Source organism: Pleurodeles waltl, chromosome 6 (assembly GCF_031143425.1).
Source record: "Pleurodeles waltl isolate 20211129_DDA chromosome 6, aPleWal1.hap1.20221129, whole genome shotgun sequence".
NCBI lineage: Eukaryota > Metazoa > Chordata > Amphibia > Caudata > Salamandridae > Pleurodeles > Pleurodeles waltl.
The window spans coordinates 724,532,583-724,555,130 of record NC_090445.1 but is presented as its reverse complement, the minus strand read 5'-3'; the positions used below and the strand labels follow the sequence as shown (position 1 = coordinate 724,555,130).

The window sequence follows — 22,548 nt, the reverse complement described above, 5'->3', positions numbered from 1 at the left end:
TACGGCTCCTATTGGACTAAAGGTTCAGGGTTACAGTTCTGACTGGCTGTTATGGTAATGGTTGTGATTGGTTAATAGGGCCAGGTTTCTCATTGACTCATGGGTTCAGGGTTAGGATTGTGATTGGGTAGATTAAGAGCCAGGATCCCATTGGCAAATAGGACCATTTAAGCCTAGGTTTCTGGGCTTCTCAGCCAGGGCATCGAGGCTGAGGGCAGAGGGGAGGAGGGCAGCTGTCTATTTGGACCTGGTCAGGCCTAGGGCCAGAGATGCTGCCCAATTTCCATTTTTCAAAAAGGACCTTAATCTCTCTACATGCTCCAACATCCAAACACAATATCAGCAAATTAATTCTACACATACAACTCAAACAAACCTCATACAGATCTCAATGTCTCAACCACTACAAAACCACAACTACTTCATTCTACCCCAACTATAAAATTAAAGTACCTTCATTCTCACACAAAATACAACTGTCCCATACCACTAACCCATTCCAAATACGCCACATTATTTAAAACTATAATGCATCCAGACATGCCATGTACATACAAAACACTAGCACTTGCCTCTAAAAATCCTAACAGACCCCTTTTTATAACGACAAAACCTGTACTCAGCCTTCCATCACACCTTCCACAAACACCCCCTGAAATTACACACAACTATAGATTCCTCACACTCTAATCAACCACAGAAACTACCTCTTCCAGTGATCAAATCTAACACAATCATAACTCTTGTCCATTCCCCTCTTACTCAACATACTTCTCCAAAACACACCACCCCCTACACTTTTCAAACACCACTCGCCAGAAGTAACTTGCATACAAATCCTCCACAAACACTACATCCATATCTCCCCTCAATACTCCACAAAATCAAAACTCACATACAAGCAAGTCAAAATCACTTTCAAAATACTTTCCATCACACCCACTACCATACTCAAATAATGCAAATCCAAAAACAACTTGACTCCAACATTCACATTCACCATCAACCACAAACACCAACACAACAACATTCATTCACCAGCCTCTACATCTCATGGACCTCTCAGCTACCTTTGACACAGATGACAATGACACTAATACAAAGACTATGCGAAGCAGACGGAAGGGACTGCTCTCGACTGAATCAAATCCTACCTTCAAACCAGAACTAATGTCATCCATACTCCCCCTTTCTCGTCCAAACCCTACTTCACAAAAGCAGAGGTCCCTCAAGGATCAATCATCTCACCCATGCTTTTAAACATCTACTTGATGACACTACCAACAATGATCAATGAATTTCAACTCACATGCTACAACTATACAGATGCCACACAAATAATTGTAATGCCCCAAAGACATTGCAAACTCACAAATCTTCAGTTGCCTCAGTGGATGACAGAGCCATCTCAAACTGAATGCTTCCAAAACAGAAATACTCACATGCAGCGACTGGAAAAATTATGACCCACTCGGCGCTTGACGATCTGGGGGCACCTCCTCAACTATCTAAGGAAGTAAGAAACCTTGGAAATTGCATGGACTCCAAGTAAACAACTAACGCTTAAGTGAGCAACTTAGCAAGATGAAGCTTTATCACCATGAAAACTGTGACACATCTTCCCCCACCTCTGATTTCCACACAAGGTGCAGGTTACAATCTCTTCTACTATCTGAACTGGAGTACACCAATGGCCTTTACCATGGATCATCTCTATCTAGTATGAAAAAACTACAAAGCATTCAGCACTCTGCTACCAGACTCCAACATGTAAAGCTACTAGCCTTCATCTCCCCTGCTTTGAGGGCCCTATATTGGTTACTGGTTGCCAGAAGATCCACCTTCAAGCTGTTCTATATCACTGACAAACCAATAAATGGAACAGGACCTCTTTCAAGAGGAATAAAATCACCAAATACATTCAACAAAGAAACCTCAGCTTAAGATTGGCACTCCGCCTCAATACACCACCACCAAGAAAACAATAGGTGGTACATTTCTCTCTGCTCAAACGGCCAAAGTATGTAACTCATTACCCCCAAATATAAGATCCACGGATAACTATCTTATCTTCGCAAGAATACTCAAGAGTTTTCTCTTTACTACAAAAACACCATACTTAAACAGCAAGGGACTGCATAACCCAGTGTACATACACATTTATAATTTGATTATGTGTATTTATCTAGATGTGTATTTTGTTGTATAAATACATATAATAACTATTTTATTATAACATATGTACATACCCTTTGGGCCTGTTTAAACAAATGTAAATGTTACTTCAATTTAATATATGTGTAGAGGTGTGTGTTCATATATATATATATATATATATATATATATATATATATATATCTATCTATCTATATACACACATATATATACACACACACACACACACAGATACGTATATGTTTAAATATATGTGTATATTCTATACTGACATGTTCATAGGTCACAGCATAGTTTCAATATATGTTGCTTGATTAGGTCTTTATGAGTGTTATTTTATCACAATAGGTAAATATCTTAAATATTTATCGCCAAACATTTCACTACTGAAATATTGAGGAAAGATAAAACACTTATAAAATTACACAAATTAACTTCAAATACTTTAACTCTTGAAAGCCTGTGTTAGTACTTCACAACTTTAAATCTCAATATATTCTATTCCTTACACATTTATTCCCTAGAATATGTATTCATGCATCTATATATTTACTACTCTAATACTACTGTACAGGAGGGGGGGGGGGGGGGGGGGGACATTTTGCTCTTTGGAAAGCTTTACTATGTCTGACCATCACCCTATACCTCTCTGAATCCATCCACTAGCTCCACTCTCCGACTCATCCCAACCCCGATTTAACTACTATGTGCTTCCTAATAACTTCCTACAGACTCTTCCTTTCTCCACATCTCCTTTACTCATCCCAAACCTTATCAGACTATGATCTCCCAATTAACAATTCTGGATTCTTCTCTCCTCTATACCTCCCCACCCCCCCTTTATTCTATTCAAAATGAACTAACAGACCAGGGCTCGAAAAATCTACTCAACCACTCAGTATGGCGAGTTTTATTTTATGAGGTCGAGTGATTTTTTGTATCCTACCTGCCCCTTCTGGCGAGTGGACAAAAAACAGGTGTTCTGTTCAGACAGAAACTGAATAATCAATTGAGATGCCTTTAAATCTTATTCTTGTTACATTTGCTCTGTGTTCAGAGACAGAGGTCAAAAGACAGCTTGTCTTCTTGCAAGGAAAATACTTTTCCTTGCGACTGCAGAGTTTCAGGATTTTGTAAGGTGAATTGTCTGACCTATGTGAAATGAAAGGTTGTTGGTATCAGGTTTTTCGTAACACACACGATTTATATAACTAAGTCAACTTTACGAACATTTCAAAATATATTTCAATAGCTGTGAAAGACCATTTTTTGTACTTCCGTGTGATGAAAAAAATATTTAATAGGATGAAAAAATAAAAGTTAGAACACTTTACTTGGTGATGTGCAAATGATAAATGTTTTCTGAAACCCAATTTTCACAGATTATAGTTAATAAAACTATACAGTGTATCAGTAAAGCTGCAAGTTAGTCGCAAGGTTTTTGGACATTTCTTGGAAATTTACTGTCTGTAAATGACAGTGCGTTACCACATCATGCTTTAGTAATATATTGATTAATAGTGAGTGTTTAAACAAACTGAGAAACCCTCCTCCCCTGATGGCAAAGCTATTAGTAAACTAAAAGGCAGATCATGTATGGACAATGTGTACCCTTTATGTGGGCTAGATTTATTATACATGGAGCAAACGTTTAGTATATTTAATCAAACAAAAGAGGATTTTGTTTCATTTTTTTTTTTTTTTTTTTTTTACAGCAGAAATGCTGAACTCATATTTGAGGGTGCACTCATGTGAGAATGAAGACAAAGGAGACTGTAAAATACAATATTTTCCTAGGATCACACAATTTGAGACCTGTTTCCTGGTCAAGTACATTACAGTTAGGTTGAGTAGATTATTCAAGCTACTCGACCTGCAGTTCTAGTAACATTTTTATTATTTTTCGAGGCCTGAAAACTCCCGTCCACTTCTCAAGTCATCTCATCTCCCTGTATTAATCCGTACTCATACCTCCCCATGCTAATCCACCATTTATCCTTCTGTGTTCCAGAGAAGCGTGCTACTTGCCGAAAAGCGATTCAACACCTCGTTAGGGGAAGTAAGTGCTATATAAATACAATTACTTCAGGCCCTCCTTCTCGAGGGGCACAGTCCACATATAAAGAATATGTTCAAGCTCCTTAAAGGTATCAGACTGTCTAGCGCTCCGTAACCCACTTAGACTAACCTTTGAGATAAATACAGGGTATCTCATCAGGAATGGACCAGAAAGGAATTAGCAACAAAGTTATTTACATTATTGTGCCTAGTTTCATGTAGACAAGCATCTTATCTGATGTTTGAGAACTGGCTCGGTCTGGCAGGATGCCAGGAAGAGTAAATCCACTTACACATATATCCATTCAGCAATCAATCACTATCCATTAATCCATTTATCAACTTTTCTTTTCCTGATAACCCAATGTCATGTGCAGTCAGGTACCTGAAAGCAACTGGGGACATGATTTTGAATTCTCAAAGGAGCTCATCTTATGGCTCGATTACGCCAATTAATTCCATCAGTATCAATAATTACTATGAGACAGCTCCAAAGAACTTCAAATGCAGTTGCAAGACAACTTGTGCACCTTAAGATTGATGACAACATCTCACAGGCTCTTAAATTTCTGCACTGGCTGACTATAAGCAGATGTTTTTACCTTTAAACTACTAAGCATACTGCACATTTTTACAAATTTACCTTAATAAATACTCCTATGAAACAACACTACATTCCAGACTGGACTCCTAATGTTCATTATAGTTGATGAAGAATGCCATTGGTACACCATTCTACAACCAAAATCCAAACTATGGAATTCACTCCCAGCAAAGATACTGGCATGCTGAAAACGAGGCGATACCCCAACTGAACTTCAGAGTAGAAAACAGAATATGGATACCCTATCAACAGTAAATGAGGACGTAATGTAGCACTTGGAGCTAGAAAGAACACATATTCCTGATCTCCACCTAGAAAGTATGGCATCAGAGAACATAACCTCATTGACAATGATGAAATACCAGGCTACAGCAAGAAATGAGGACAAGTCCTGCTTCTATCATGCACGTCTACGGAGACTCAATCGGCACCAATAAATGGTGACAACTTTCCGTTTTCATACATTTTGAAGGCTAAGAATGTGTAGTTAAAAAAGAAATACAACTAACAAAATAATCATGTATTTTTACTCCATACCATGAAACAGCATGAGAGGCATTCCTGTACTTTAATTCCTTAAAATGAAGCAGCATGTGAGGAAATACCCAAGAATCGTGGGGATTGCATTACAGACTATATTGTTAAAAATAGTTATTTTAAAATGTGTAAAACTGCCTGTAGTCTGGGCAAAAGAAGCGACATTGGAACAAAGTGGTCTGACACAATGGGTTACCACATAAAAGTCCTCCCTGACCCCAGTGCTGGGGAACCCTGACTCTCCCCCCGCAGGATGACTGATGAGGACTACTGAACATGGGAAAGGAATAACACCCTAGGTCTTGGCCAATTATACTCTAACAGCATCCCCAAGACACGACCTTGGTGGTTGAAACGAGTTGGTGGTGTTTGGGTTACTCATTTCTGTTGTAAGAATAAACATAAAAACACAAGGATTCCTGTGTGTGCCGTGTATGACTGTGTCATTTGGTGGATATATATATATATATATATATATATATATATATATATATATATATATATATATATGATAAAAACAAAAGGCCATGGCTCACATCAGACATATAATAGGGACCCAATTAAAGAGAGTCATAAAGTGCACCCATGCTGCACTTTGTTCTCTGTTGTGCCGCTACGACTTTAAATAACTTGCATATATTTACAGGACTGGAAACCATTCTCCCTTCTGAACTGCAATTTTGTATGAACAAATATGTATGTGTAGCTTTGTTATTTGGAGTTTGCAAATTTACTTCCCCTACAACCAATCTGGAAAAGATTTTACTTCTGCGCTGCTCAGGAGTATAGTTCCCAGTGTGGCAGGAGATTAACGAAGAGTTGGTAAAAAACCTTAAAACTATCAAGTTGTAGGTATTCACAGATTCCAATGGATATTTCAACCCTGAATCTACTACTTATGGCCACTTCCAGCTCCAATATGTAGATTTGCAGAAAGTTGGAAAATAAAAATAAAAAAAAATCAGGGCATTGCTAGATTACAAACCCTGGCACAATCTGATAGGCTATTGTTAAAGCACTGATTCAATGAGAAAGCTGCTGTGTACACATCTCTGGATGGCACCAAAGAGACAAGTGTGTGTGTGTGTGTGTGTATATATATATATTTTTTTATAAAGGACAGGTAGACTTATGAAACATTGCACCCAATGGACAAACAGATATTTTATGAAATTCCACACCTGTGTGGCATATGCCAAAACAAAACAAAAATGAAACAAGATAGCCACCTTATGCTTGCAATATAATTTTTAAAGTTAAGTACTATTCATTGATATGGAAAGTGATGATTTTAAAAAAGCAAGCCTTTCAAATGTGCCACACATTTAATTATTATTTGTGAAGAATTCTAGACTAAATGACAACCTAACCAAGCACTAAAATTGGAGGGCAGCTCCAATGTAATGTGAAATAAACAGTTTATAATCAACACAAATAAGGACTGCAGACATTAATAACCAATATGTAAAGTTAAAGTACCAATATAAATAAAATAAAGCACACTTTGAACCAGCTTCAATGAAAACAGAGATAGTGATCTTGGGAAATACCTCCACCCAGTGGGACTCAACATGGTGACCAGATGACCTGGGACCCTCTCCCCCCCAACCCCCCGCCACCCGCCACCCAGCCCTAGATCACACGCCTGAAATTTAGAGACCACCATAACAAGCTAAACATGTCCCCTCATTTCAACACCATCACCTCTCTCTGCTTCCTCCCCCCCCTCCCCCCCAAGATGCTGAGGAAGATTTTCAAATGGCTCCCAAGCAAAACCAGAACAGTCATCCACACCCTCATCACCTGCAGGCAGACCAACAGAAACTCTCTACTCCAATCACCGAACACCTCACAGGGTGAATGCAAACCACCCAGAATGCATCGGCCAGGTTCATCTTCAACCTCTCACGCAGGAACCACATCACATCAATTTAGGAAACTCAAACAGCTCCCCAATACACAAGGGTATACAGTTCAAGCCCCTGACCCACATGTTCAATGAAATATAGAACACAGGCCTGGCCTACCTGAACAGCTACACCTTCTTCCAGCAACCATCCATCCACCTCCACTGAGCCAGCCTCCTACTTGAACGCATCCCACGCACACAGAAGAAGAGAACCAGAGGTTGAGCCTTCTTATTAAATTTCTCCCAAAGTGTGGAACAACTTACCACTCTACATTAGTGCCGCCTCCTCCTCACTTCTTGAATTCTACAAGAAGCTGAAGACAGGGTTTAAGTGATCTTTAAACACAGTATAATTCTCACATCTGTTCCAAAAAAAGAACAAAACTAAATTTCCAGCCGGAAACAAGGAAAGTTTAGATTCTATTAAGGGCAAAAACCCAAGCAAAGAGACAAGGACTGCTCAACCTTGATATAAGCACAAATATATTCACTGAGTTTTTTTGATCCACCTAACACATTAAGTCATGATCTGATGTTACTGGCATTTAGACATGGGGCTGATGTAATTTGTAACAAGTCAGCTCACCATGCATGCAGAAAAAAAGCCTTGTTCTGCACAGGTGTATATACCTTTTAAGGATGAGGTAGGCATGATGGTGCACAGAATGTACATAGATCTTGGAAAGGGGAAAATTTGGCTGGCTTCCCAAGAAAGAAGGTCAGCCTTCCTTTTTACACATGCTAACGTAAGAATAATATAACTATATCAGAAGGGAGAGAAGATTACACGCCCCTGTCCTGCAACAGGACAAACTGACTAATTTAATTAACGCACATGAAAATAAAATAAGAGGAAATCAAACCATTGATATTCTTTAAAAAACTGATGAACCATGTAACTGGCTAACCTGGGGGCTATATATGTCATCGCACTCACTCTCTCAATAAGCACTCATTACCCCACACAAAGGAAAATGAAGATTCTCTAATTAAGTTGCTATCCCAAAGTAAAAAAATTAATAATAGAGAACCAACTGCCCAACAAATAAGTTACAGTATTTGCTACATTGTTAATATTTAGTTGGTTAACACACAATTGTATGTCTCTAGGCCATAAAGTATATTTTTGTAATGCAAGAAACTATTAACATCCTAAGACAGACTTGTTTTAAGACTTGTTTGAGTAAATCAAAGGAGGTTCCAGTTGACAGCGGGCAAGCACTAAACTATCCGGCAATGTAGCATTTCAGAAAGAAACTAACCCTACCCCATCAAACTGGTGAGGATACACAGGTCTTAATAAAACCATTATTCGAAAATCTTTACATTACTAATGTTTATGATGTGCAGCAGCTTGACAACTGGAGAGTAAGAGGCCAATTTGCATTTACACAAATGCCTGACATGAGCCAGTGAGAAATGTCCCTAACTGATGAGGCTAGTGCCCGTGTGTAAAACCTTTACGTACCTCATCTTCATTTTCAGAGGGATTTGACACTTGGGGTTAAGATCCCTAGAATAATTCATTGGTGCAGTCCAATGTAGAGTACAGATTTGTACCTCATACTAATAGCCAGAGCTAGTGATAGATCCTTCTTTGGCATCAGAGGTGAAAACCATTACGAGACAACATAAGAGATAAAGGTTTTTTTTTTTTGGGTTTTTTTTTAAAACTTTGCCAGAAGTGTGATCCGTTGTTCAAAGAGCTGCATCCAAGGTGTCCACTGGATCCCATTTTTTCACCCTTGCTGTGGATGTCTTCATGATCCAGTCTATTGCCAGTAAGAAGAGAAAAAGGAAAGAGCAAACAAACTTAACGGACTCCAGTCGTAACTTGGGGAGCATTCCGTGAGCTGTCCTCAGTGGACTATCTTGAGGCCATTCCCTCGTAAGATGCTTCTTAGGAGTTCATCTGGCACACCATAGCGGTGGTGTCATTTCTAAAAGAGAGTTTTCCCTCTGCAGTTTGTGCAGTCACTCAGGTCAGATTTTTTTGGGGATCTTGATGATCCCCTTCCAGGCAGATGGCACCTTTTCCTCTTCCAAAAGCCTTCCAAACATGGGCACATCTTCTGATATTTCAGTGTCTGGCTTCACTGTCTCTGCACTGTCAGATCCTGCTGCCTTCCCATTTCTCAGATATTTTATGGCTTACTGTAATTCTTCCTTGGTTGGTCTGCTGCAGTCATTTGCCAACTCCTTGTCAGCTGACTGTATATCTGGTGGAGAATGCAGCACAGGCTGCATGAGCAGTTGTAAGGAAATGCCTCCTTGGCATGGTTTCCCCCTAACCTTTTGCCTTTGCTGATGCTAAGGCATGATTTGAAAATGTGCTGGGACCCTGCTAACCAGGCCCCTGCACCAGTGTTCTTTCCCTAAACTGTACCTTTGTCTCCACAATTGGCACAACCCTGGCACTCAGGTAAGTCCCTTGTAACTGGTACCAAGGGCCCTGATGCCAGGTAAGGTCTCCAAGGGCTGTAGCATGTCTTATGCCACTCTGGGGACCCCTCACTCAGCACATGCACGCTGCCTCACAGCTTGTGTGTGCTGGTGGGGAGAAAATTACTAAGTCGACATGGCACTACCCTCAGAGTGCCATGCCAACCTCACACTGCCTGTGGCATAAGTAAATCACCCCTCTAGCAGGCCTTACAGCCCTAAGGCAGGGTGCACTATACCACAGGTGAGGGCATATGTGCATGAGCACTATGCCCCTACAGTGTCTAGGCAAAACCTTAGACATTGTAAGTGCAGGGTAGTCATAAAGGTATATGGTCTGGGAGTTTGTCAAACACGAACTCCACAGTTCCATAATGGCTACACTGAAAACTGGGAAGTTTGGTATTAAACTTCTCAGCACAATAAATGCACACTAATGCCAGTGTGCAATTTATTGTAACATACACCCAGAGGGCATCTTGGAGATGCCCCCTGAATACCAATCAGACTTCTAGTGTAGGCTGACCAGTTTCTGCCAGCCTGCCACACACCAGACAGGTTGCTGGCCACATGGGGAGAGTGCCTTTGTCACTGTGGCCAGGAACAAAGCCTGTACTGGGTGGAGGTGCTTCTCACCTCCCCCTGCAGGAACTGTAACACCTGGCGGTGAGCCTCAAAGGCTCACCCCTTTTGTTACAGCGCCCCAGGGCATCCCAGCTAGTGGAGGGGCCCGCCCCTCCAGCCACTGCCCCCACTTTTGGCAGCAAGGCTGGAGGAGATAATGAGAAAAACAAGGAGTCACCCACCAGTCAGGACAGCCCCTAAAGTGTCCTGAGCTGAGGTGACCCCTACCTTTAAAAATCCTCCATCTTGAGTTTGGAGGATTTCCCTCAATAGGATTAGGATGTGCCCCCCTCCCCACAGGGAGGATGCACAAAGAGGGTGTAGACACCCTCAAGGACAGGAGCCATTGGCTACTGCCCTCCCAGACCTAAACACACCCCTAAATTCTGTATTTAGGGGCTCCCCAGATCCCAGGAAATCAGATTCCTGCAACCTGAAGAAACAAGGACTGCTGACCTACAAGCCTGCAGAGATGGAGGAAGACAACTGCTTTGGCCCCAGCCCTACCGGCCTGTCTCCAACTTCGAAAACCTGCAACGAGTGACGCATCCAACAGGGACCAGCAACCTCTATAGCCTCAGAGGACTGCCCTGGACTAAAGGACCAATAAACTCCCGTGAACAGCGGCCCTGTTCAAAACCAGCTACTTCTTTGCAACAAAGAAGCAACTTTCAAAGATTGTACGTTTCCCGCCGTAAGTGTGAGACTTCACACTCTGCACCAGGCGCCCCGGCTCGAGATTAAGAGAACCAACACCTCAGGGAGGACTCCCCGGCGGCTGCGAGCCCGTGAGTTACCAGAGACGACCCCCCCAAGCCCCCACAGCGACGCCTGCAGGGAGAATCCAAAGCCTCCACCTGAACGCGACTGCCTGTAACATGGGACCCGATGTCTGGAACCAACACTGCACCGCAGCCCCCAGGACCTGAACGAAGCGAACTTTGACGCAGGAGTGACCCACAGGCAACCCTCTGCCTAGCCCAGGTGGTGGCTGTCCAGAGAAGCCCCCCCTGTGCCTGCCTGCACCGCTAGAGTGACCCCCGGGTCCCTCCATTGTTTCCTATCTAAAACCAGACGCCTGCTTTGCACACTGCACCCAGCCGCCCCTGTGGGTGTGTTTTGTGTGCCTATGATTGTCCCCCCAGTGCTCTACAAAACCCTCCTGGTCTGCCCCCCGAGGACGCAGGTACTTACCTGCTGGCAGACTGGAACCGGAGCACCCCCTGTTCTCCATAGGCACCTATGTGTTTTGGGCACCTCTTTGACCTCTGCACCTGACCGGCCCTGAGCTGCTGGTGTGGTAACTTTGAGGTTGCCTTGAACCCCTAACGGTGGGCTGCCTATGCCCCAGAACTGAGACTTGTAAGTGTTTTAATTACCTCCTAATCTAACCTTTTGTTACCACACCCAGGAACTGTTGATTTTTGCACTGTGGCCACTCTGAAATAGCTTATTGCCATTTTTACTAAGACTGTATATGATATTGCTTGTATTCAAAGTTACTAAAGTATCTAAGTGAAGTACCTTACATTTAAAGTGTTTAATGTAAATCTTGAACGTGCGGTTCTTAAAATAAACTAATAAAATATATTTTTCAAAATACAAACCTATTGGCCTGGAGTAAGTCTGAGTGTGTGTTCCTCATTTATTGCCTGTGTGTGTACAACAAATGGTTAACACTACCCTCTGATGAGCCTACTGCTCGAACACACTACCACAAAATAGAGCATTAGAATTATCTTCTTTTGCCACTATCTTACCTCTAAGGGGAGCCCTTGAACTCTGAGCACACTATTTCTTACTTTGAAATCGTATATACAGAACCAACTTCCTACAGCAGTTCTTCAAAATGCTCCACCCATCTTCTTTGTTGGCCTTTGCTACCTATGATTGTCTTCCTAGCTTTGCCCATAACAGATCTTTTTGGCTTATTGTATCTGCTGGAGAGTTTTCTTGTTCTGTCGTAGGTTTTTTTCAAGTTTTCATGGCTTGATGCTTCCTGGGCTTCTATGGCAAGACTATGAACGAATATTCACTTGTTGGCACAATCTTTTCTTCCCAAGTGTTTTTGGTGTACTCGCCTGGAGATTTTTCTTTTTCTGCTCGTTAGGCTGGTGATGACCAAGCTTTCTTTTCTTGCTTGGATTCTGCACAGAGTAATGGTGGGGATCTATTCTTAATGCAGGTCTTTCTTATGGCCCAGTACCTCCTGGCAGGTTTATGTCACGGTTTCTTTAATCTTATCACACTAACTTTCTACTGGGTCTCCACCTTTAGCAGGATTTTAAACTTGTTACTGAGAGTGACCGAGTATTCCCTCAGTTTCTGTGCATCTTTGATGGTGGTGATGTTACTCTGCTGGCGTTGGTTTGTCCGTTTCATCCATGCTTTCTTGAACTTTATCTTTAACCTGGCCATGACAAGGTGATAGTCTGGCACCAAGTCCACTTCTCTCATCACTCTCACAGTCTGCAGGAATATCTGTAACTTCTTGGCAATGCAGATATGGTCAATCTGATTTTCAGTTGAATGGCCCGGTGATACCCATGTTGCCTTGTGTATTCTTTTGGGTGGGAATACATTACTTCTTTTGGTTAGGCATATTACTGTAAGCCAATTCTTGCTCTAAGGGTAAGACTAACAGTGTGTTGATCATGAAAAGAAAAAGTGAAGGTAACACAGGTCAGTGAATCTGCCTCTTGTAATCCATTTCAGGCACATACTGGTCCTCATAGACCTTTACAATAATAATCCATACTTTTCAGGTAGACTCAGGAACTCCTCAAAGGAAGCATGGAGAATTCTAGAATACCAAGAACGAGCGGCAAAACGCAACATCCATAAAATACAAGTTTTTGTGAAACCGTTGCAGATTTCCTCACTCAAGAGATCAAAAACATTAAAGCACAAATTCAAATAAATTAATCCTTGTGAGGATCCATTGCACATACAGGCAGACTCAAAGTACAACTGAAGAAAGCTTTTTTTAATCTTACAGATGATGCCTAACTCTGCTCAGGCAGGACACTTTGCTGCTTGCTTTGTTTATTACACACTCTTGCTGATATTTAGCACCAGATGGGGACTACAGGGCTGTTTTTATTTGGTTGAGATTGTGCCGCAAACCCAATCCGCCCAAAAGCATTTTTAATAACTATTTTTAAACTCTTAATTTGCACCACAAAGCACTTTGCACTGCTCCACATTAAAGAAGATAACATTTATTCAAGGGTCCTTAGAAAGACAATCCCCCTTTCAGGACAGGCCATGTTCAGAGCTTGTCCCATTTTGAGCCGCTATTCTGGGTAGGTGCTCTAGTTGTCTACAAGCTTGCCGCCCAGTCTGGCACTTAATGAAGACAGAGGCACGTACGCAACGCTGGTATGCCAGAGGCAAGCCTGCCTGCTTCCAGACAAGGCCGGGCCAGTAACACCTGCTCATTTGACCTTTGCCTAACTTACCTACATGCAAGCCCAACTCCTCAAACAATCACCAAGGAAATAAATGTGTTAAGCACACATAATCCCCTGAGAGCTCACAATTGATTTGTTCTGAATCCAAACTCAACATAGGGAATACCAATGCAGCCCTTATCAGTATAATGCATCCTCCACCTAAGATTGAGAACACTGAATGTCGAATGCTACTACCGAATTGTAGGTCGCTTCCAAAAACACTATGCAGTTCTTTCTAGGTTACTCAAAAGTATGCACCCAGAAGCTGCCTTTATCACACAGAGACCTGGATGTGAAATGACTATGCCAGAGATACACATGGCTCTCCCGCAAGGAAATAATGTTCGCTAGAAGCAACAGCGAACATAGGAAAGTAGGCAGAGTAGCCACAGTTTATAAAGATACTATAAAAAGGTCAAGTTACCCCTATTAAGATCCCAGGAAGCGAATTCCTTCTCTTTGTATAGGAGCCTTCAGCTTTATTCACTTTTTCCAGGCTTTGATCCATCGATCCCCAGGTCTGGCCACTGAATTCAGAAAAGTGCTTCCTTAACTTGTAGCAGACCGCCCCATCCAAATAGTGGACTGAGCACCCTCTAGTCCTATTATCTATACATCTATGTCAACACGTAATTAAAAATCCTACTCCCTATATGATAAAGAGGTGTTGGGCTAAACTCGACGGCACACACTGGAAAAAATCTCTTGCAGGCTCCATCCCTAGATTAGAAGGGAGAATGGAAAAGAGATAACACAGCTTTGAAAAGTGGATCAAAGGCTCCATGGACCTCTTGGTTCCCAAGACAATATATATACCAAACTGTTCTTGGTTTTATTTGAGCCAGGTTTCTTTTTTTTTTTTTTATTGATTTCAGAGAGAGAGACTGACATTTTCGGCTTCAAAATTTTTTTAGTACTGGAATAACACCCACCTCGTTTATGCAGTGTGCTGTGTTTCATCCAGATGCTCCCTGATAAGGGAGGGTTTCAGGTCAGAGACACCGAAACGCACGTCAGTGCCACTATTTTTTGTCATTATAGGATCTGTATCAAGCAGAATGAGTTTTTGATTGACAGTTAATGTCGTTATGAAAAGAATTCAATACACTGTTATAGAAGGGGGTGGCTTTTAAGCGGATGGAAGGTATGCTTAATTCAGTGTAAGATTGGCTGAATGGGCGTGAGTGGTAGCCGAGTCTAACTATGGATGTGAGTGACTGAGGTGGGGGGGTACTTCTCACTGTACTTTTCTTTAATTTGTTTCATTTTTTATGGTTTATATATTGTAATTTTAAGAGGAATATCGATTTTTATGATTATTTCAATTTAAATTTATATATAATACTAATGAGCAGTAGTCAAGTCTATTTATGGGCTCTATGTGTATCATGTATACATTTTGCAGTGGTATAAATATTACAGTAGGGTGGACTCATGGTTTATTTATATTGTCATTTCCCCTGGAGGGATTGCCCTATTCTCTGTTAAGGGGCCTACTTTTTGCATTTTCATCATTTCTACAAAGCCAATGCCATTTACTTTCTCAGCCCCACCAGCCTACCAGAGGTTGCATAGTTTGCCAGGGAGATTATGGCAGCACATCATAATCATTGGATGTGTGGTTCACTTTTGACATCAGTACACATCGTGGATGGGCTGGGAGTGGTATGCGCCTTTAAACTGCAACCCCAAGTGGTATCTACTGGTAGTACTGATTGATGGCCTTGCTAACTGCAAGGATCACAGTGGCTGTTGTGCCCACTCATTTGTATTCTAGTGTTGAGCTACATTCAGTAGTGCACATCTGTGAACGTGGTTGAGTGGATGGTATCCACACAACAAAGCCCTGCTACCCCCTGCCCTTGGGACACAGTTAAATGAAGGGCACTGTCGGGGGGGGGGGGGGGAGGGTCAACCCGCTCTGCTACTAAGAAGCTGATCCATACATGCCCACAGAGCCAACAGCTGCAGAGGAAGAAACAGGATTGCCTTACGTTGACTAGAAGCCACAGCAGAGGGCAGTCCTGTGACCTTCCCCTAGGATAGTTGCACGATTGCTGGTGTGTTTGACTGTGAGCAAACTATTTTTTCTTTTGTGTCTCTCCTTCGCGCTCATGCTCATGGCGGCCATGGCACTTTGAATTGGCTCATTCTTGTTTTATTTTTTTACTGTTTCATGCTTGTTTGGCGCACATCGCTGCTCCCAGCGGCTGCTTCTATTTTGCTTATGTGAACTTTGTTGCCAGGCTATGGTATAGAGATTCTGACTTTGAAAATGGGGAAAGCATGTTCAAGTTTCAGAGCCCATTCACAAATTTGTGATTGTTTGCAAATTATTTCAGGTCTGTTTATTTCAAATGCCGCGTGTGCCACTGCGTTTATGTTGTAATTAACAGTTTCTTATCTCATGAAGTTTGTTAATGTTACCAGTCTCTTTTTCGGCACATGTCCGACTCCCTGCAGATACTTGTGTCTTCGGTTAGTTTTCAGCTTTGGGTTCACTGTTGGCATGCAGCGTGGCTCACAAAACAAATAACTTCCTTGTGCTGCGATACCCCCTCCCACCTTCCACCCGTTGCTGCTTGCTCTAGGTTGTATTTTTATTTGTGTGTACGTTGTGTGTACGGCCTGTACAGGCAAGTACACATTCTTTGCAACAGTCACATTAACCCTCTGTGCTACCTTATAATAAGTCCAAGCTTCCACTACACTAAAGTACATTCTCCAGAAAAAACATTAACCCTCTATGCAACCTTAGGAGTACAAGCTTCCACTAAATAAGGCTTTGTTAAAACGTTCTCTCTCCAGAAACATTATCCACAAGTTATTTTAACATTTTTACATTATATGCATTCTGTGACCTGACTAGTACACATTCTTTACAGCAGACATATTAACCCTCTGCGCTACCTTATTAAGAGGTCAAGCTTCCACCAGACAAAAGTACGCTCTCTCTCCAGAAACATCATCAACTCACTGTGGTACAGGTATAATAAGTTCAAGCTTCCACTAGATAAAACTGCGTTCTCTCTCCAGGGAGCAGTTTGTGTTTTACAAAAAAAAAAAAAAGTTTACAGTAGGCGTAATAGCCCGTTAGTTATATGCAGTGCCAGTGGAATTATGTGGCAGAAAGGAACAAAATATATGGCAGGGTTCACCAATTAGTGTGGCAAAAAAAGTCCAGTTATGCACTTACAATGCCAATAGCTCCACTCAAGAAATGTGAGACTTATTGCAAATGCTTGTATTGTGTTAAGTTTATACGCCTATCTGCAAACAAGCTGTGTACGCATTACAAGTTAACTTTAAAGTCATGTTAATTTTTAATCCAAGCTGTAAGCCACACAGTGAAACAATGTTAATATTTTATCAGATACTACTTGGCGTTAGAACCATTCTTATCATACATGTAATAAGATACACACAGTTGGAAAACATACAAGCCATTACGATCAGCTAGATACCAGTTTAGCCACTTCTTTGTAAAAAGACACTCCAACATTATTATTATGATAATGTATAAGTACCCCCACCTAGCTGGTATGAATCGAACAGAGCCACCTGTGGTGAATTGACAGCTATAAAGCAATTCAGAGCCCACTCAGCTAGCCGGGGGGAGCTGCGCCACACAGTAGCTGCTACCTCAGCCCTACTTCCCTGGAAAAGGGGCATGAAGGCCAACTTTGCATGCGCTGCCTTGTGTGGTGCTTGTACTGGCTGGGGGATCCCTCATGACTGGAGGTTCCAGGGGAGGGGGAAGTTCCAAAAAATTACAAAAGGAGTGCCTGCAAGAGCCAATGCCACCGCTACTCCTGCTACTGCTCCTTGGCTTGCACTGCTGCCATTATAAATATTGCAACAACAAGCGGAGGTCGGGCAGCTGGATGTAGTGTTAGCAGGGAATACCAACTGTTCTACCCCATAAAGGGAAATGTAAACCAGAACAGCTGTATTGGCAAATACTATCAGGAAAACAAAGAACGGCCTACTCGAGGAATTTAGAAAACAATGAGGAGAGGTAGGTGGGGGGTGGGTTACACCGCACACCCTGCCTGCCTGGTGCTTAACCCCAACCTAGCCATTGTGGGGCCGGCAGAACAGATGATAACTGTACTTTTTGTATTCAAATAAGACAGACATTATGTTCAATCCCAGAAACATTTTAGAGCAGACAGAGCTGCGTCATGTTCAATGCTCAAAACACTTTATAAGAAACAGGCTGTGAACAAGTGGCGCACGCACATTACAATGAACCAGAAAAAAAAAAAATCCTGAAAATTACACTTAAACACAACAAATGGAAGCATCCAGTAGTTAGTCAAACAAGGTAGATTAGCCACTAGCAACCCAACACAGTTTGACGACAAAACAAGTAACCAATAAATAACAAAGAGGAGGGCTGCAAGCCCAAAAACTGATTACAGCATGTCTCAAAGAGACAGCAGATACACGCTGCCTAGGCTTGAACTAAAAAGGCTCCCCACTTACGCAATACCTGCTGACCACATATAAGCCTACAAGACCTTTGAAATCAGAAGCAAAGGATCTGCTTTAGAAGGCAATTTCAGGATGAAAACATACTTATTTTAACTTGGTATCATCTGCAAGAATATTTCCGGACTAGGGCTGAGGTTGTTACCAGCGCTGGGAGGCCAGTCTGTTAGCCATGCAGAATGGAATAATCTGCTTTGGGGAGGGAAAAAAAGAAAAAAAAGAAAAAGGACCCCGACTTCCTGAATGTAACCAGCCACAAGCCAATATCAAAGCATATTTTCCCCAGCCTAATTGTTGTAACACTCCTTAAACTTCAATAAGTTATTAAATGTAAAAAATCTACTACAGGCTTCTGTCAAGTACACAGCAAGAAACTGTGCCATCACAGTGGTCTTTGATGGTTGTGGTAGTGTTAACATGGTGGTGGTCCCAGAAGATGTCAAACAATATACCACCCAACATATGCCCCAACATTACTCATCCAAGACACTCTGCTGCACAAGGATCCAGTATGGGCCCTCTGACAAAACTGCTGCATTTAGAAGAGGTAGATTTTCCCCACCTATGCTGATTACCATTTTTATTTGGTTTCAGAGGATACACAATAATTGTACATAAACATCTGCTCCGATTAAGACCTCCAATGTCTCAAATAATGCCTGCACATCAAACGGGCTTGGATGTCCAGTGACCACCTGAAGCTCAACACAGGCAGTATTTATGTTGCCAAGAACAAAAAAAAACACTGCAAACATGACCAAATTACAACCTCAACCGCTTTTAACTCCAACGTTCACCAAACGTCAAAGGACTTGAAGGCATCTTAGGCACTAACTTCATCCTCACAGAACACACTGCCAAAAAAAATACACGAAAAAGAAAAAAAACACAACGCTAAGATTGAATGTTACCAGCTCTCTCTTCTAAAGAGAGAAACTATTTCTTCCAGCAAGCGGATTCAGAAATTCCGTTTGCGTCCTCTTATGTGTGCACCTGGATGTTGGTAACGCCCTGCTCCATGTTCTCCTTCACCCTAGACTGGCTACCTGTAAGGGCACTCCACATCTTATTCCTGGCCCCAGAAATATCACATTGCCCCCATAATGATGGAACTCCATTGCCTACTTTTGCCAGCCCGCACCATCTAACAAAAAAAAATAAAAAGATGCATCACTTAGAAACCCATTAGGACCATAACCCCTGCACCCTCCCCTTCATCTTGCAGACAAGCTCTCCATTTCTGGTGATTCTTGGCACACCAGCAGCTAAGACACCATCAAACTAAGAAGACTGGATTTGATTCTCCTTTTCTGACCTAGTCACTCAACCATGGACTACACTCCAGCACATTCGTCTGTTAGAGGAGATTGGTAAGAAGCAACTTTGCACACTTTATTGAAGTTTATTAATCATGATTTAGTTAATTAAAACTTTTACATTATTTAAAAACACAGTATTAGGGAGTAGACAATCAGATAAAAAGAGAAAGACGACGTGCTAAAACTAAGGTCACTTCAATGAATGTCCTAGTTAATTCAAATGTGCACAAGATAAAATGCTAATGAGTAATTTCTTCGATAATTGGCCTTGCTGCTGTTACTCCTACTACGACTAAAAGCTAATGCACAGCGAATAAAACTGATGAAAGGATCACACTTTGCCAGAATAAAGTCACTAAGTAAATAACCCGATAATTCAATTATACTCGTGGTAGAAATGCTGGTGCAAAACTTCTTTGATATTTAACATTAGAACGCCTTAAAAAGTGAATGCACTGCAGGGCAAACTGTTGAAAGAGTCACGTCTTCACAGGTTAGTCACCTTAGAAAAAGTTATTGATAAACATGAGGCAACATGGGGTCACTTCAATAAATGTACAGACCGGTTCAAATATACACAAGATAAAGTGCTAGTACTTAAGCTCTTTAATAATTAATCTTAATGCTATTTAAAAAGCTATGCACAGCAAGAGAAGCTGGAGAAAGGGACGCACTACAGCAGAATAAGGTCACTTCAGTAGATGTCCTCAGAGAATCAGGTATGTACAATGTCAATGCATGCACTCTTAATTGTCCTTAATAAGAAGCACAGCAAATGGGACTATGGAAAAGGTCGCAATTTAGTAGAATAGAGCGACTCTTCATTAGGTTTCCTTGGTTGAGACAAACAGACAAAGTGCTGGTGCATGAAAGGTGCAGATGGAGAAGGAAGACCCTTTGGGATATAGTTCCTCTACTTGATTGTGTGACAGATTTGAATTGCTGTTCCACAAAAGTGATACATTTTACCGAGCATGCCACTGCTTGAGGGCTCTATCTAGCCTTGCAAGCAGAACAACAAGGCTTGGGGCATGTTTGCACACTTTTTGCAAAGATTAGGGGTGGATAAGACATTCCTGGGAACTAACTGAACTGGAAAGCAGAAGACCAAACTGAGTATTTGGGTACTGATAAATTATGGGTAAATGTTGAAAGCAGTGACCTAGCAAAGTTGCAGCAAAACCATAAATGCAGATGTTGGCAGTGAAAACTACTGATGCCACTATTGCTAACGATGGTAACGTGGGTTGACGGTAAAACTGCCCTACAAAGCAAACTTGCATACAGTTTAGAAAATGTACCTTCTGACATTGCCAATATTTACTAAAAATGGCACGGTGGCTGCAACTTTCTATTGTTCAAGTACCGGTTCTACTGAACTCGCTCCTACTTTGATTTAAAACGAGAGGGACCTCTCTCTCCAGTTTTGTAGTAAAAATAAAAGCTTCATTCACTTCTCTAGAACATGTCATGTACCATAAATTGCAACCTGCACAATATAACCTTAATTCGATTACAAGGACCACCTCTCCAGAACGCATTATGCCAGTTACCATATCACAGCGAGAAATACGACATAACTCAAGTTAGAAATCTTTCATTTTCACTAGTCATACTCTGCACTCCTACTTTTATAAATTATTCATCTTTAAATGGTGCCGGCCCGAATTTGGTGATTGATCTTCGCAAGTGTCATGTGCAAAACTCTGGATCAATCTGCCCAAAGATTTAAAACTAGTTAACAAATTCACCAGCGGCAAGAGTAAAAGAAAAACGGCATCTACTATAGTTTAACACAAGGCCCCTGCAAACGTCCCATCCCAGTTGCTTTACTATGGAAATACTTTTCTGACTTCCACCATCTAATTTCATAAGCAAATATTTAACGTTAACCTTACTTTTAATTTCCAGATGTGTCTACAGTTAAACAAAAAAAAAAAATTCAACATAAAAGCAATCAACAGTAAAGAGACATCTGACAGCTCTTTTACAGACGTACACCCTCACAACTAATGCTGTGAATGTCTAAGTGAGCACTACTGTATTTCGCCGATATACATACAATAACATTTAGATGTCTGCACCATCGTTTAAAAAAATAAAAACATACAAATTCACAATGATTACATTTTGTCATTGGGCATTCTGGACGAGAATCGTGGTGATATGCTCTTAATCTGGCACCCAACAAAACTACGGTATGACCAACGCTGCAAACCATAGATGGTTAAAGCAGGCTAGGTGGAATCGTGCGTCTGATGCCATGATCTGATGTGGCTGTTCAGCTTGTGAATCTAGTCTGAAAGTCGAGTTGACAGTCATTCTAACTGCACTGTGGTGTTGCGATGTGTACTTGGTAGCATCTGCACCTAGGGACGCACGTGCAAAATACTAGACCACTTTTAGGCCTGCTGGATTTCGGTTCCCAGCCACATAAGTCTGTAGATATCCTTGCACTCCTTTCAGTGCCCCTAACATGGCGTCGGTCTCCGGTCCACTGTCCCAGAACTCACACGGCCTCTATCCGCAGGAAGGGAGCACCCACTCACCGTTCGCCCGCTTTAGGGCGTTCTCGGGTCGCTGGAAGTACACAGGCATGGTGACTGCAACTATGGGGTGCTCTCCTGGTCGGGCGGAAATCAGAGGGCGCGAGGCGGCAATAGCAGCATGTCCCGGCCTGAGGAGAAAGAGAGAGGGCGGGCGAGAGGTGCTGACGCATCCAGTGGGCCACGGCGCAGACGCATTACAAGTAGGAAACAGATGCCGCCATGAAACGGGCTGTGAACACAAAGAACGGCGCAAAAGTAAACACGATGGCCGCTTCAACAGTGTACGTTTCAAAGCAGTTATAGCGCATACTAGGCATGGGATTACAAAAAAGTGTAAGGTGTGTACAATCAATTTATGACCTACAATGCGAATCGTAGAAAA

At 41.8% G+C, this 22,548-nt stretch overlaps 1 protein-coding gene across 2 annotated transcripts in view; it reads right to left on the bottom strand.

Annotated features, from left to right (window-relative positions):
* The window catches only part of EIF3A (eukaryotic translation initiation factor 3 subunit A), a 541,057-nt gene extending 518,716 nt beyond the window's left edge, over positions 1 to 22,341 (bottom strand). For both annotated transcript variants that reach the window (XM_069239244.1, XM_069239245.1), the window contains exon 1: positions 22,167 to 22,341. In XM_069239244.1, coding sequence (XP_069095345.1) covers positions 22,167 to 22,215 — 49 coding nt within the window. In that variant the 5' untranslated portion in view covers positions 22,216 to 22,341. The remainder of the gene's footprint in view (positions 1 to 22,166) is intronic.
* Between the last annotated feature and the right edge of the window lie 207 nt (positions 22,342 to 22,548).